The sequence below is a fragment of the Lonchura striata genome, chromosome 15 (genome assembly GCF_050655825.1).
Source record: "Lonchura striata isolate lonStrDom1 chromosome 15, ASM5065582v1, whole genome shotgun sequence".
Taxonomy (NCBI): Eukaryota; Metazoa; Chordata; class Aves; order Passeriformes; family Estrildidae; genus Lonchura; species Lonchura striata.
The window spans coordinates 3,076,194-3,088,601 of NC_140717.1; the positions used below are offsets into that span (position 1 = coordinate 3,076,194).

The window sequence follows — 12,408 nt, forward strand, 5'->3', positions numbered from 1 at the left end:
TTCTGTACATTCATGTCAGGTAGTCCCACCTGAAGCTGCTTTCAGCAGGCACAGCATCTTAGAAATGTGTAGTTTGGACCATAAAAGAATACAGTCTTTCCTATTCATTTTTGATGATAAACCTTTTTGTTAAGTTTATTTTGTCTGGAATAGTTCTCTGAGGTCCCTTCCAGTTAATTTTCTTGTCTCTAATATCCGTGGATGGAGAAAATAATTTGATTTTGTAGTATTTTTGTATAATCACAAGGTCATGGCCATGTTTCTGTTTAACTGTAAATATTTCTGAAATGCTGTGTGCCAGATCCATGTTCTCCCTGGGTGGTGTCTTTCATGCAAAATTCAATGTCCACTCCATCCACTGCTTTACAATCTTCAGCCCTCACACATCTCGCTCACTATAGCCTCCTTCTTGAACATCCTTCATGTCTTCAGTGACCTTCTTTGGTGCACAGGAGAGAAAACAACCTTAATCCTCGCCACTTCTGGCCACCAGGAACACCCCAGCCATCCACCTTGTTTGTTCCAAGTTCTGTGCTGCTTTCTTTCCTTGTTTACCTTTGAAGGCTGCAGTGACTGCTTGTCACCACCCCTGTCCTCCTCATCTCCTGTTCCCTTTACCGTCCAGCAGTTCTCAGCTGTCGCGGCTTCAGGCATGGACATGTTTTCCCTTTCATTTGTCCTAGTTGACACCCTCATTTTTTGTCTGCCCCATTGGAAACTCACAGAACACTTGCTGAGCAAAGCTATTCGGATTTTCTGGGAGGGCTCCAGGACCCTGAGGGTGTGGGAGCTCCCTGGCTGCTCAGTATCAGCTTTCGGGCTCCACCAGCTGGAGAACGAGCAGGGCACTCACAGTTGTACTGTGAGAACCGGCCCCTGGCTCTGGCACGGTGATTAGACTTTCAGTCCCTCTTTGCTGTCCTGGCAACATGAGGTCAAAGAACATAGATGCTTCACTGTCTGGCAGCTTCTGCTTTGGGCTTGTGGTAAATGAGCTAGAAAAAGATGTAGTTTTAATCATATAGAGGTAATACAGACAGTTGCAGAGAAGTACATGAACCAACCCAAGCTTCCTTTTAACTCTTAAACTGTTTGGTTTTATGATTTTTTTTTCTTAGGGGAGATTTTTGGAATGGCTACAGCAGAAAACATTGGATTAAACTTAGAATCAGCTGGAACCATTTCCATAGCCAAGGGCAGCTGCCTTGGCCAAAGGCTTGGAGCAGGGAATTGTTTTCTCTCCTGTTCTTAAACTGTGAAAGCTCATCTATGGCCTGGGATCGAATCTTGGAATTCAGAGCAAAAAATCATCCAGTATCTATGGACATATAACAGATGTTCTAATTTCTCTGTTTCTAGTTTTTTTCCTTTTTTAGAGTAAAAATTTCTGTAATGAATGTTTTGAATTGTTTAATTGCTGACTCATAAATTAATACAGATACTGTTTTATAGTGTATATATATTTTTTTTTATTCTACTAAAATTTTACTTACCAAAACAAAAACTAGTTCTTCCAACCTCTGAGGCTGAAACAGACTACATATTGGTGGTTAGTGGTGAGTTGACAGTGCTGGGTTAATGGTCTTAGAGGTTTTGCCCAACTTAAATGATTCTGTGATTCTATAAAGTTTATCTTATTTATTTTAAAGTAATTATATTATTTACCTAGTGGGGTCTGTCCTATAAATGTGCAAATCATTTTATAGTTATGAGTCTAATAAATCAAGCCTGTGCTTTTGTCTCAGGACTGTCTGTCCAAACCATTTGCATGTTGTAAATACGGGCTGCAGTCTTTAAATCTGGGCTGTCTCTAAAAACATCAGAACCATCCTGACACTCCCTCAGATTCCAGATGAAAATTTTGTGTATTGAACACATAAGCTTTATAGGGCTTGGTTTAAATCAGTGTAAGTGCTTATATTTTAAAACATTTTTTGCCATTTATTGCTTCTGTTATGTCCTTTGCCTCTAGCCCTTCCTGTGTTCTGCAAAGAAGAGATGCAAATTAAAATGCTATGAAAGAGTACACTCCACGTCTTCACCCGCTGGAGAGGATCTATTTGCCCGTGTTTTGACACATGAATTTGTTTGTCACTAGAGTCAGAGCTGTGTGGTTTTAGGCTCAACAAACCTATCAAAAAACCATTTGGGAACCTAAACACACCAGGTGACCCAGCAGTGTTATACCAGGCAGTGTCACTGGGATAGGGCCCTTGAGCATCCTGTTGTCCTGTGTTCTGATGAGGTGGCTGAGGGACAGCAAGCACAAGTCTGCCTTGTGCCCAGCTGGGATTTGCCTTCCTGGAGGGCTGCTGGGAGACGAGGGAGCAGGCAGCTGGACCTGGCCTGAAGGACTGTGTGGGAAGTTGGAGGGATTTGCTGTGCTTTGGCAGCTGCTGCCAAAGGTTGTGAGGAATGAACATGTAAGGACTTACTCTGAGAACTGTAATTCTGTTAGACTGAAATACTGGTTACTCCAAATTTACCTGCTGATCTCCCCAGCTGGAATCACCGTTCCTCTTTCCTCAAACTCAATTGTGTTCTCTCTATGTTGGAAACCAATCTTGGAATAATTCACCAGAAGACTTGTTGAATCCCTGTTCACAAGGGATTCAATGGTTCTAGTAGTGAGCCTTTTTTTTTTTTTTTGGTGTGTCCAAGTGTCAATTACATATTGTTCCTTTTTGTTTTCTTTGCTAAAGTGCCAGATAGCAGTTGGATGCCTCATGAAGGTGTTACAGCACACCAGCACTGCTGCCTCTTTCCAGGTCCTATCCCAGTCAGAGCACAGAGGTTACACAAATCCACACTGATTGCCACTACTGGTATTTTTCGAGAATTCCTGAGTAGTTCTCACTTTGCTCAGTGGTCTTTTGAAGCCTTGACTGTCCTCATCCCCTGTCACGTTTTGGAAGGATCTGCCAGCTTGTTTTGCTGCAGTGCTCTGAGACTGTTCCAGCTGCCTGTTTCTGGAAAATGAGCATTACTGCTCCAGGGAAGCAAACTGCCTGATTCCATGGGGAACTTCTCTGGTGTAAGTTACAGAGGTGATCCCAAAGTTCTAGCTGTAGCAGCTACTAACTTTGGAGGCAGAGCTGGGCAGTGGAGCCTTCAGAGTGGCTCCAGCTGCTCCCCCCACACAGAAATGTTTTTGTGTTTTCCAAGTATTTTTCTTGAGCCCTTTCGTTTCCTTTAGGATATCGAGCGTGCTGCCATGCCCAGAGGTGCATTGGTTCTTGTCCCAGCAAGGACTGGCTGCCCTAGAATGCTTTCAGCCAAGCAAGACAGGTGTGGGATAAGGAGAAATCGGCCATCCTGGCTCCAGAGGAGCCACTCGCTGCAGCTCTTTCCTGTCAGCATCTGACAGATTTTTCACAACCTCAGGCCAAGCTGTCATTGCCTCAGGAAACATTTCTGGTCTCCTGCTTAAATCTTCCTCATGGCAGTTTTGGTCCACTGCTTTGTTTCATGCGGAGGCTGTGCATGTGGGGAAGATTTAGTCTCCTTTTATAGAATCTGTAAGGTTGGAAAAAACCACTAAGATCACTGGGGCCAGTAGCTGCAGTTTTGTGTCTGTGTGGTGTGTTACATGTGGGGAAACGGCTGTTTCCTCCCTTGCCCCCAAAGCAGATGCAGCGGATGCATCTGGTGTTGGAATGGAACCTCTGCCACAAGGATGGGGCCACACCGTTTGTTCCCTCGCTTACGCAGCTCCTTGGAAAGTGCTGAGACAGGAAAAGCTGTGGCTGCGGGGGCTGCTGAGACACAGCACAAACACTCCTGGAATGACCTGGGCATCTATCTGCCTGACCACCATCACATCCTGCAGGGACAAGGAGACAACAAGACTACCTTGCTCTGTGCCATCTTTTAATGCCCTACCATTCCCCAGCTGGTGGTAGGAGCAGATACACGACTGCTGTCATCCTGAAATGCTGCGTGATGCTTACCTCATCTTGGGGCTGTGTCTGCAGGAGGAGGAGGGGAGCAGGCAGGATAATGAGAGGATTACTTACAGCTGGCATCCCTGAGCCCTGCAGCTCTTCTGTGCTGCTTTCAGAGCCAGAGCAGGGAGGAGGAGTGGGGAGGGATAATTTAGGAACATGAGGCTGGGAAGTGATTTAATTAGGACGTGGAGCTGCTCTCTCCTGAGTGCAACCCACCACCCCCTTCCAGTGCTTGGGGCTCCCTTTTTTCTCCCTCCAGCATGGACAAGGCTCAGATACGCAAGCAGCTGCTTATTCCAGTTATTAAACTGTGCACCTGTGACTCCTACTCCCCTGTGCTTTCCCAAGCAAGAGCCCAGCAATCCCTGTGGGTTCCACAACCCAGTGATCTCTGTAAGAGCTCCTGCAGCCCAAAGATCTCTGCAGCTCCCATTGGTCCCATTCCTGGAGCTGCATGGGCTGCAGCAGCGATCCTGTGCCCCAAAGCCTCCAAAATCCTCACTGGCTCAGTCCTTGTGTCCATCCCTGGAGCATCCTGGAGTTGCACCTGGGGCTAAGGTCCACAGGCTTGGTTACTCACTGCCATTTAAAGGGGGTAGGTGAGAGCCCCAACACTGATTTTCTCTCTAGTACAAATCTCATGTTATTCCCCTCTGAAGGTTCATTTTTCCTTATCCTGCTGCACCTGCCTTATGGGAACTGTCCTCCCAGGGCACAACAAATCAGCACTGCCTGGCCAGCTACTGTCCCAGTCCAGCAGCATCACTGGAGAGGCTCAGCCAGCCCTGCTGCCTGTCCACTCTCATGCTGTCTGTGGGGATTATCAACCATTAACCCTCTTAATCCAGCTCAGAGCAAGTGTGCCAGAGCTGCTTCTGCCCCATGGCTCGTAAAGCCCTTCCCAGTTCCCAGAGCCCCAGCACTGACCACTCCAGCACTGACCCACATACCTCCCTGCAGCTCTGGAAATAGATTGATTTCCTGCAGCCTGACTACATCATTGCCATGGCTCCCAGAAAACAGAGGACTTTATTTATATTTTTAAGAAAATTTGGAGAAGAATACTGCTCTGGAAAACAGGTGTATGGTCAGCCACAGGGAAGCAGCAAATAGCTGCTCCTGGAGCTCCATGAAATAGGGTTCTGGGAGCTGCATGTGGGAATGGTTTCATTTTACATCTGTTTGGAACTGAGGGTATGGATGGGGCAGCCAGTGTTTTCTCTTAAAATTACAGGCTGCCATCTTAAAGCCCTCCTGATTAAATTTTTTTTTCTCTGCTGATACAATTTTCAGGAACAAATTCCTGTAGAACGGCTGTCTGGGTGCCAGTGGCGGCTGCCATCCCCCTTTTCTTCTGTGTACATTAATGAGTAGTCAATTAAAAATCAATTAATACATGTTCTGTGCAGAGCATGTTACCACTGTAGGCTAGTGTATGACACATGAACCAAGCAATTTTGTAATCCTATTTAAAAAAAACCTACAAGTGTGCTTGGGAGGCCCCACTGGCCTTCCAGGTGCCAGAGAATTATACTCCAATTCTTTAATACCCTGCTGGCTGCATCCTCGGCACCTCCTGCTTTGCTGGGGAGGACCCCATGCTTTGTGTGCTACAGCCTAACAGGGATTTCTGTGCATTTTTAGAAATGAATGTTTTAAAATAAAATAAATATCAATGGTTACAAGGCTCATTCAGTAACTCTGATCTTTTCCTGCTTAAAACGCTGATTAAGAACCCTGCTAAGAAAGCTGAGAGATATGACTGCCGTTGACTTTCCTCCACGAGGGAACATAAAAGTCACCCTCAGCCCATCCCTCTCTGTGAGGATTTTCCTGCCCTTCCCCAGCTCTGCGCTGGGCTCCCTTCTTCTCCTGTGTCCCTGTGGATTTTTTTTACTCGCCTTTGTCCTGCTTTATTATTGAGATTAAAGCTGAGTCACTAAGGAGAGTTCAGCCTGTGCCTTCCTGGGTGCCTGTTGAACACTTGCTTTTTAATGAAGAAGGTCTGTTATCTCAGGAAGGACATTTCCCTAGGAAACAACAGTGTGGGGATGGGGGGTAACTGTAGGTTATAAATTATTCCTATTAATTGCACAAGTTCTCATATCCTTTGGCTCATAACCTTGGGCAGCTTTAGTAACCCTGTTCTGGTTCTGACGCACACTGTCCTCATTGCTCACAGTGGGGTTCAGTCCTATCCGGGTCATTATCAGGGTATTTGTGTACTGTAAGGCTCAAGTCCCAGCCTACCCCAGTTCCATGGGATCCCGGTTGCTGTGGGTCTGGCTGGAGCTTGTCCTTGTGACTGGAACCCCGGTGGCAGCAGGGTGGCAGTGGGCACCCTCCCTTTCCCCACTCCCTGGGGGGGCTTTCCTGAGCGTTGACTGGGGAGTGCTTCCCACCTTGAGACTTGGAGAAACAGAGATCACGACCAGTCAGAGCCATCGCAGAAACAGTGTTTATGAGGCTGACCAAATCAGCCCGTTGCTCACAAGCCACGACACAGAGGTGCCAAGCAGGACCACAGCGTTGGTGGAGGCAGGGCGGAGACGAGGTGGGACACGAAGCAGTGCTGGCAGACAGAGGAGTTCACTGGAGCCAGCCTATCCTACTGAGGGTCCCCACAGCCTCTCTAGGGCCCCCCAGGGACTGGCCAGCAAGAAGTAATGGAACAGCTTGCCCACAGTCCCCAGCTCCTCGCAGCATGCAGAGCATGTGGATGGAGCAGGATGCCCATGCTGCAAGGCCTGTCAAGTTGGCAGCCTCACACCTGACTGACCTTGGGCTCATGGGCAAAACAGCCAGGGGTGGCTGCAGCAGTGCTGCTGGGGACACCCCCCATGACAGCCTTGCAGCTGAGGTGACCCCAAAGCATGGGGATGAATGCTGGGGAGGGGGCAATACTGAAAAAGCACCTGCTGAGCCTGTCCCAAGCCCCAGAGAGCCTGGAAGGGGCATCATGGGGCGTTGAGTGCCCATGGTGGTGCAGGTGGTGCTTCTGGGGTGCAGGAGAAGTAGGGAGCTGGCTCCAGACACATCAGCTCAGGGATGCCACTGGGGACCTCCAGGGACAAGGGGTCCTGGGGTCCTGAACACCCATACCCTGCTCAGGACTGGGGCAAGATCCTGGCCATAGCATTATCTTCCTGTGGGCATGGCCCCTAGTCCACCCCTCAGACAGCCAATTCCAGCGGCTGGGAAGATGCAGATGGGCTTTTGCTGTGCCAGCCTCCACTGGCTTTCCTGGGGTGCCTTCCCAGCCACCCACTCTGGCATATCCCTTCTCCATGTCATGTCTCCAGTTGCTCCTCAGCTCTCTCAGCCCCAGCCTTTGAGGAGAGCAGCCCTGGGCACAGAGATGGCAGGGATGCCTGTGGGGATGCATGACTGGCCCCTGCCTCCTTCCAAAGGGGACTCTGCAGGAGGCAGAGGGGCTGCACTCAGGATGACAGTCAGGATGGGCAGCACTGAGCTGCCCGTCCTGGTCCCTGGGCAACATCTGCATCCCCCAGCTGCACAGATGTGCTGGCAAACAGCAGATGTGCTGCACAGTGCCAGAGTGTGCTCAGGGAGAGGTGAACAGGGGCACAGCTCCTCATGAGCAGGGCAGGCACTGGGCTGAGACCCAGCTCTCAAGTGCAGGGGATGGGGAGGGAGGCAGCCAGCCCCTCCACACTCTGTCAGAAGTGTGTGGAGAAAGGTGAGCATCCTCACCCTCTCCAGGTGGAGCCCCACACCCAGGGCAGCCCCAGTGGCTCTGCTCTCAGAGGGACCAGGAGGAGGGGGGTGGGTCTCTTGCCTCATTGCGGGAGCAGATTCTGATGCTCCCATCTCCAAGTGCCCCCGTTGGCAGGGTTGTCATCTCTTGCAGTCATCGGTGTCGGTGTCTGGCAGCCCGGTGGCAGGCTGGGAGCTGGGCTGGACTGCTTGCACCCTCTCCTCCAGGCTGCCACCTGGGAACACCACATAGCGGGCGCTGACACGCTGGGGTCGTGGCTCCTGCAGGTTCTCCTTGCTGTGCCAGATGCCATAGCCAAAGTAGACAAGCAAGCCTGCAGTGGGGACAGGGACAGCAAGGGCTCCAGCACAGCCTGGCTGCTGCCACTGTCATGGCTGGCACCACAGCGGAATGTGGCACGGATGTGGCCAGTAACCCAGTGGAGCAAAAGGCTAAAGCACCACAGGGGCTTAACTGAGCTGCATGCAGGAGGAAAAGTGTCCTGCTCAAGGTTATGAGCATGTAAAGAGCAAGGAGAGCTCCCTGAATTGCTGGGAAAGGGAAGAACTTCCTGAGCCCCAGGGAGCTGCCTCAGGAGCAGTGGGTGGTTCTAGCCCAAGGCTTTAAGGAGGATCTGAACTTTTAACAGGAACAAGCTGTAACACTCTGGGAAACAGAGAGGCTCAGGAGATGTTGGGAGACCTCGCCTTGCATCTCCAAATGGGAACCAGAGGCAGAAAGGGGCAGGATACACTTTACAAACCCATGAATGGGGGAGAGGAGCTGCCAAAGCACCTGGAGAGTGCCAAGACAAACCCTGTTCCCCCTCCCTGGAGCAGACATGGGCGCACTCACCTAAAAGGAGCCAGACAGCGAAGCGGAGCCATGTCATGTAACTGAGCTTCAGCATCAGGTAGATGTTGAGAATGATGCTCAGTGCTGGGGAGAGGGGTACCAGGGGGATCTGCAGGAGAAAAGGAGTTTGCAGGGGTGAGACATGCAGACCACATTCTCAACCTTTAAAATCATAGGGACAAAAGACAGCACTGGCAAATGTGTGGGACAAAGGGACTGTCACCTTGGGATTTCTACAAGTGGCACTTTTTTTTAAGTAAAATGAACAGCAGAGCCAGGAGCTGTGGAGCCAGGCTGGCAGGGTGGGCACAGGCATCACCATGAGGACCAAACAAGCTCCTGGTGTGATCCTGAGCCAACGTGTTCCCTGCTAGAGGAGCCAGGGCAGGGGCATGGCAGGGACCACCACTGGTGTTATGAAGCTGCAATGGCTACATCAGGGCTCAGGTGGGCTGAAAACAGGAGAGGGGGACCACAAGAGGCATAGAAGTGGTTTGGAGGCTAAAAATGGGCTCCATCACATAGATGAAGGGCAGCTAAAGTAAGGAGCTGAGACATGAGAGGAGCAGAAGAATTGTAAGGATGCAGAGAAGGGAGCCCAAGGTGGACAGGAGCCATCCCTGGGATCCATCCCATGGGATGGACACAGAACTGCTGGGGATGTCCCCTCCTGGGGACCAGTGGTCACACAGAGTAACAGCAGAGGCACCAACACTCCCCACACACAGCATCCACGAACATCCTCTTCTCCTCCTCTCCTCCCACCTCCTCCTTCAGCAGTTGTGGTGCTTTCAACAAAGTGCTGTGCCTGGGAGCCCCGCTGGTCCATCAGAGCTACTCCCACCTCCCCTCACCCCTGCAGAGGGATTTCCTGCCTGGGTCCTGGGCATACCTGGAAGGTCTGGGTGCTGTGCTGCTGCTCATGTGCCCAGATGAGGAGGAGGCTGAGCAGGAAGCCCAGACTGAAGAGGACCAGCAGCAGGGAGTAGCTCCAGGTGGGCAGGTGGAGGTGGGTGTTGCCAAACACTAAGATGGAGCAGAGGCAGATGGAAGACACCATCAAGGTCACCACAGCCACTGTGACCACCTCACCTGGGTAGAAGGCTCTGAGGAACTCCAGGTAGGGCTCAAAAGCTGCCTTCAGCTGCCCTGGCTCCCGCTGCTCTTTGCTCTTGTCCCTGTCCACCAGCTGCAGCTTGTCGGAGAAGGACTCGTACTCCTTCAGCTCACCCCCAGACGGGCCCTCATGGGGCTCAGGGTTGGGCTGGCCACTGGCCACCGGTGCAGGGACATCCCCCTTCTGCTGCTGGAAGCGCAGGACGATGATGCTGGCGGCCACAAAGGTGTAGGCCAGCAGAGTGCCAATGGACAGGAACTGCACCAGGGCCTCTAGGTCAAAGATGAGAGCCAGCAGGGCCATAAGCAGCCCGAAGACCACGATGCCAACCACGGGCACCTGTGTGCGGGGGTGCACTCGGGAGAAGACCTGAAAGAAGAGCCCGTCCTCGGCCATGGCGTAGACAATGCGTGGCAGGGAGAAGAGGTTGCTCAATAGAACTGTGTTCATTGCTGAGGGACAGGTAGAAGAAGGAAGACCCCATCAGACCCAAACCCAAACTGGAGATTGTTCCCAGCCCCCAAGGCAGGAGAGTGGGCAGCTCCCTCCCACTGTTGCCTATACTCACCACAGATGGAGCCAGCAGCCACCAGAAACCCTGCCCAGGCGTAGCCCCTCCTGTAGAACGCATCAGCCAGGGCAGAGTCAGGGTCCAGTGTGTGCCAGGGCACCATCAGCGTAAGCACAACTGACACCAGGATATAGGCACCGGTGGCCAGCCCCAAGGAGAAAGCAATGGCCCTGGGGACAGCCCTCTGCGGGTTTCTGGCCTCTTCACTGGAGGCTGCGATGACATCAAAGCCCACAAAGGCATAGAAGCAGGTGGCTGTGCCAGCCATGATGCCTGACAGCCCATATGGGGCAAAGCCACCCTCCTGGGTGCTCCAGTTCTTGGGCTGTGCGAGAACAAAGCCCATAATGAGGATGAAGAGGATGACGCCCATGCTGATGGCTGAGAAGACGTGGTTGAGCCAGGAGGACACTTTGGCCCCAAAGGAGATGAAGGCAGTGGCTACCAGCAGGATGGCAGCCGCCAAGAAGTCTGGATAGCGGGCCAGGAACGGCACCTGCCAGGCACCCACATGGGTCTCGGTGAAGTTCTTGATCTTGTGGTTAAAGATGGAGTCCAGATAGCCACTCCAGGCCCTGGCCACTGCAGCCCCTCCGATCATGTACTCCAGCAGCACATTCCAGCCGATAAGGAAAGCCCAGATTTCACCCACGGACACGTAGGTGAACATGTAGGCAGAGCCTGTCTTGGGCACGCGGGCTCCAAACTCGGCGTAGCAGAGAGCAGCCAGGAGTGAGGCAAAGCCGGCGATGATGAAGGAGACGATGACGGCAGGGCCGGCGATCTCCTTGGCCACAGTGCCTGTGAGGACATACAGCCCAGAGCCCACCATGCCCCCGATGCCCAGCAGCGTCAAGTCAATGGTGGAAAGGCATCTGTTAAAGGATGTCTCCATCATGTCGTCCTCCAGGGTCTTCACCCGGTTGAGCTTCTGGCAGAAGCGGATCAGGTCAGTGGAGCGGGGCAGCCATCTTGCCATCGTGGAGGCAGATGCCTGCTCTCAGCAGAGTGAGGGGTCCTCAGCAGTGAGATCCTGCCTGGAAACCTGGTAGAGGGGCAGAAAGGGATGAACATTCCCTTGCCAGCGAGATACCAAGTGCTGGGGACAGGGTGGAAAAGCCACCAGGGCACATTCCAGGTGTCCCTGGCTCCTCAGCCAGCATGGAGCTCAGCACAGAAGTGTGTCCTCCTCCAGGGGTGGCACAGGACAGGGACATGTGCCAGTGTGCCAGGTGACAGGCAAACCACAGTGCTCGCAGGGCAGCAAGCCCCATTAAAGCCCAAACCAGTCTGCTCTGGCCCTGATGAAGGTTCCTTGCTGCCTCCTCTCCACCTTATCCAACATCTACTTGAACTTCACCCTGCTCCCAGGATCCTGCTGCTTCCCCAGAGGCTGCAGCAGAAGTCAAAAGCAACTCCCATGGGTGTCCCCAGCCAGACCAAGAAACAGTCAGTGCCAAGGATCAGCCACACTGGCAGCTGCCATCATGACAGTGGGAGAACACAGTGCTAGGGACATTCAGGTGCTGCTTCCCACCTGCTCCATGGGGTGATTGGTGACTTTAGGGACACTCTCCCTGCCAGCTGCCCTCCTTCCTGTGCCAGAAGCCCCACACCTATGTAAAAAACTGTCCTACTCAGAGGGCTGGTGCAGCCCCACTGGAGGGTCCACATCTCAGAGGCCAAAAGGTCATGGAAAGCCCAGGAGGAGATGATGGAATGACAGGGCCGATTACGGTCCGTGAGGACAACGTGCACAAGCCGTCCTGGCTGAGGCTCCCACCCTGCACGTCCAGGTCCCCGCGACCGGAGGCGTTGGCAGTACTGGGGTCCCCAATCCCAACAAACGCAACAGGCGCAGCTGGGAGGATGCGGAGCTCGGTGCCCACTGGACACGGAGCATCCCCAGAGTTCGGGGGCTGGCTAAGGGTGGCGACTCCCAGACCGAGGAGGGTGTGTGTGGGTTCCGGATTAATCCCGGGCGGCGAGAGGCGATAGTTTCGCCCCTGCTCACCCCGCCACGATGCCGGTGCCGGGGCCGAGCCGCGGCCCCGATCCCGGCCGCGCTCCCCAGGACGCTTCCCACTGTGCCCATCCCAGCCCGGCTCCCGGTCCCGGGGGTGCCGCTCACCTGCGAGTGACGAGGGCCCGGCGCGGCCCCGGCCGCACCTGCTCCGCGCCGCCGCCGCCGCCCGGCTCC

The 12,408-nt window shown here is 52.9% G+C and overlaps 2 protein-coding genes across 3 annotated transcripts in view; one reads left to right on the forward strand and one right to left on the reverse strand.

Moving 5' to 3' along the window:
- AIFM3 (AIF family member 3) overlaps window positions 1-5,635 on the forward strand; it is a 102,823-nt gene extending 97,188 nt beyond the window's left edge. The window contains exon 19 of the mRNA XM_077787098.2: window positions 1,119-5,635. Within this exon, the coding sequence (XP_077643224.1) occupies window positions 1,119-1,332 (214 nt within the window). The 3' untranslated portion in view covers window positions 1,333-5,635. The remainder of the gene's footprint in view (window positions 1-1,118) is intronic.
- Window positions 5,636-6,391: 756 nt separating this feature from the next.
- Window positions 6,392-12,408, reverse strand: SLC7A4 (solute carrier family 7 member 4). 2 transcript variants are annotated; one of them, XM_021536751.3, is made up of 5 exons: window positions 12,340-12,408; window positions 10,206-11,253; window positions 9,613-10,089; window positions 8,521-8,629; window positions 6,392-7,999 (listed from the first exon to the last, which is right to left on the reverse strand). In XM_021536751.3, the coding sequence occupies exons 2-5, from the start codon at window positions 11,185-11,187 to the stop codon at window positions 7,819-7,821; spliced, it is 1,749 nt and encodes a 582-aa protein (XP_021392426.2). In that variant the 5' UTR covers window positions 11,188-11,253; window positions 12,340-12,408; the 3' UTR covers window positions 6,392-7,818. The 2 variants fall into 2 exon arrangements, with proteins under 2 accessions (XP_021392426.2, XP_021392424.2); XM_021536749.3 differs by having other exon boundaries at window positions 9,413-10,089.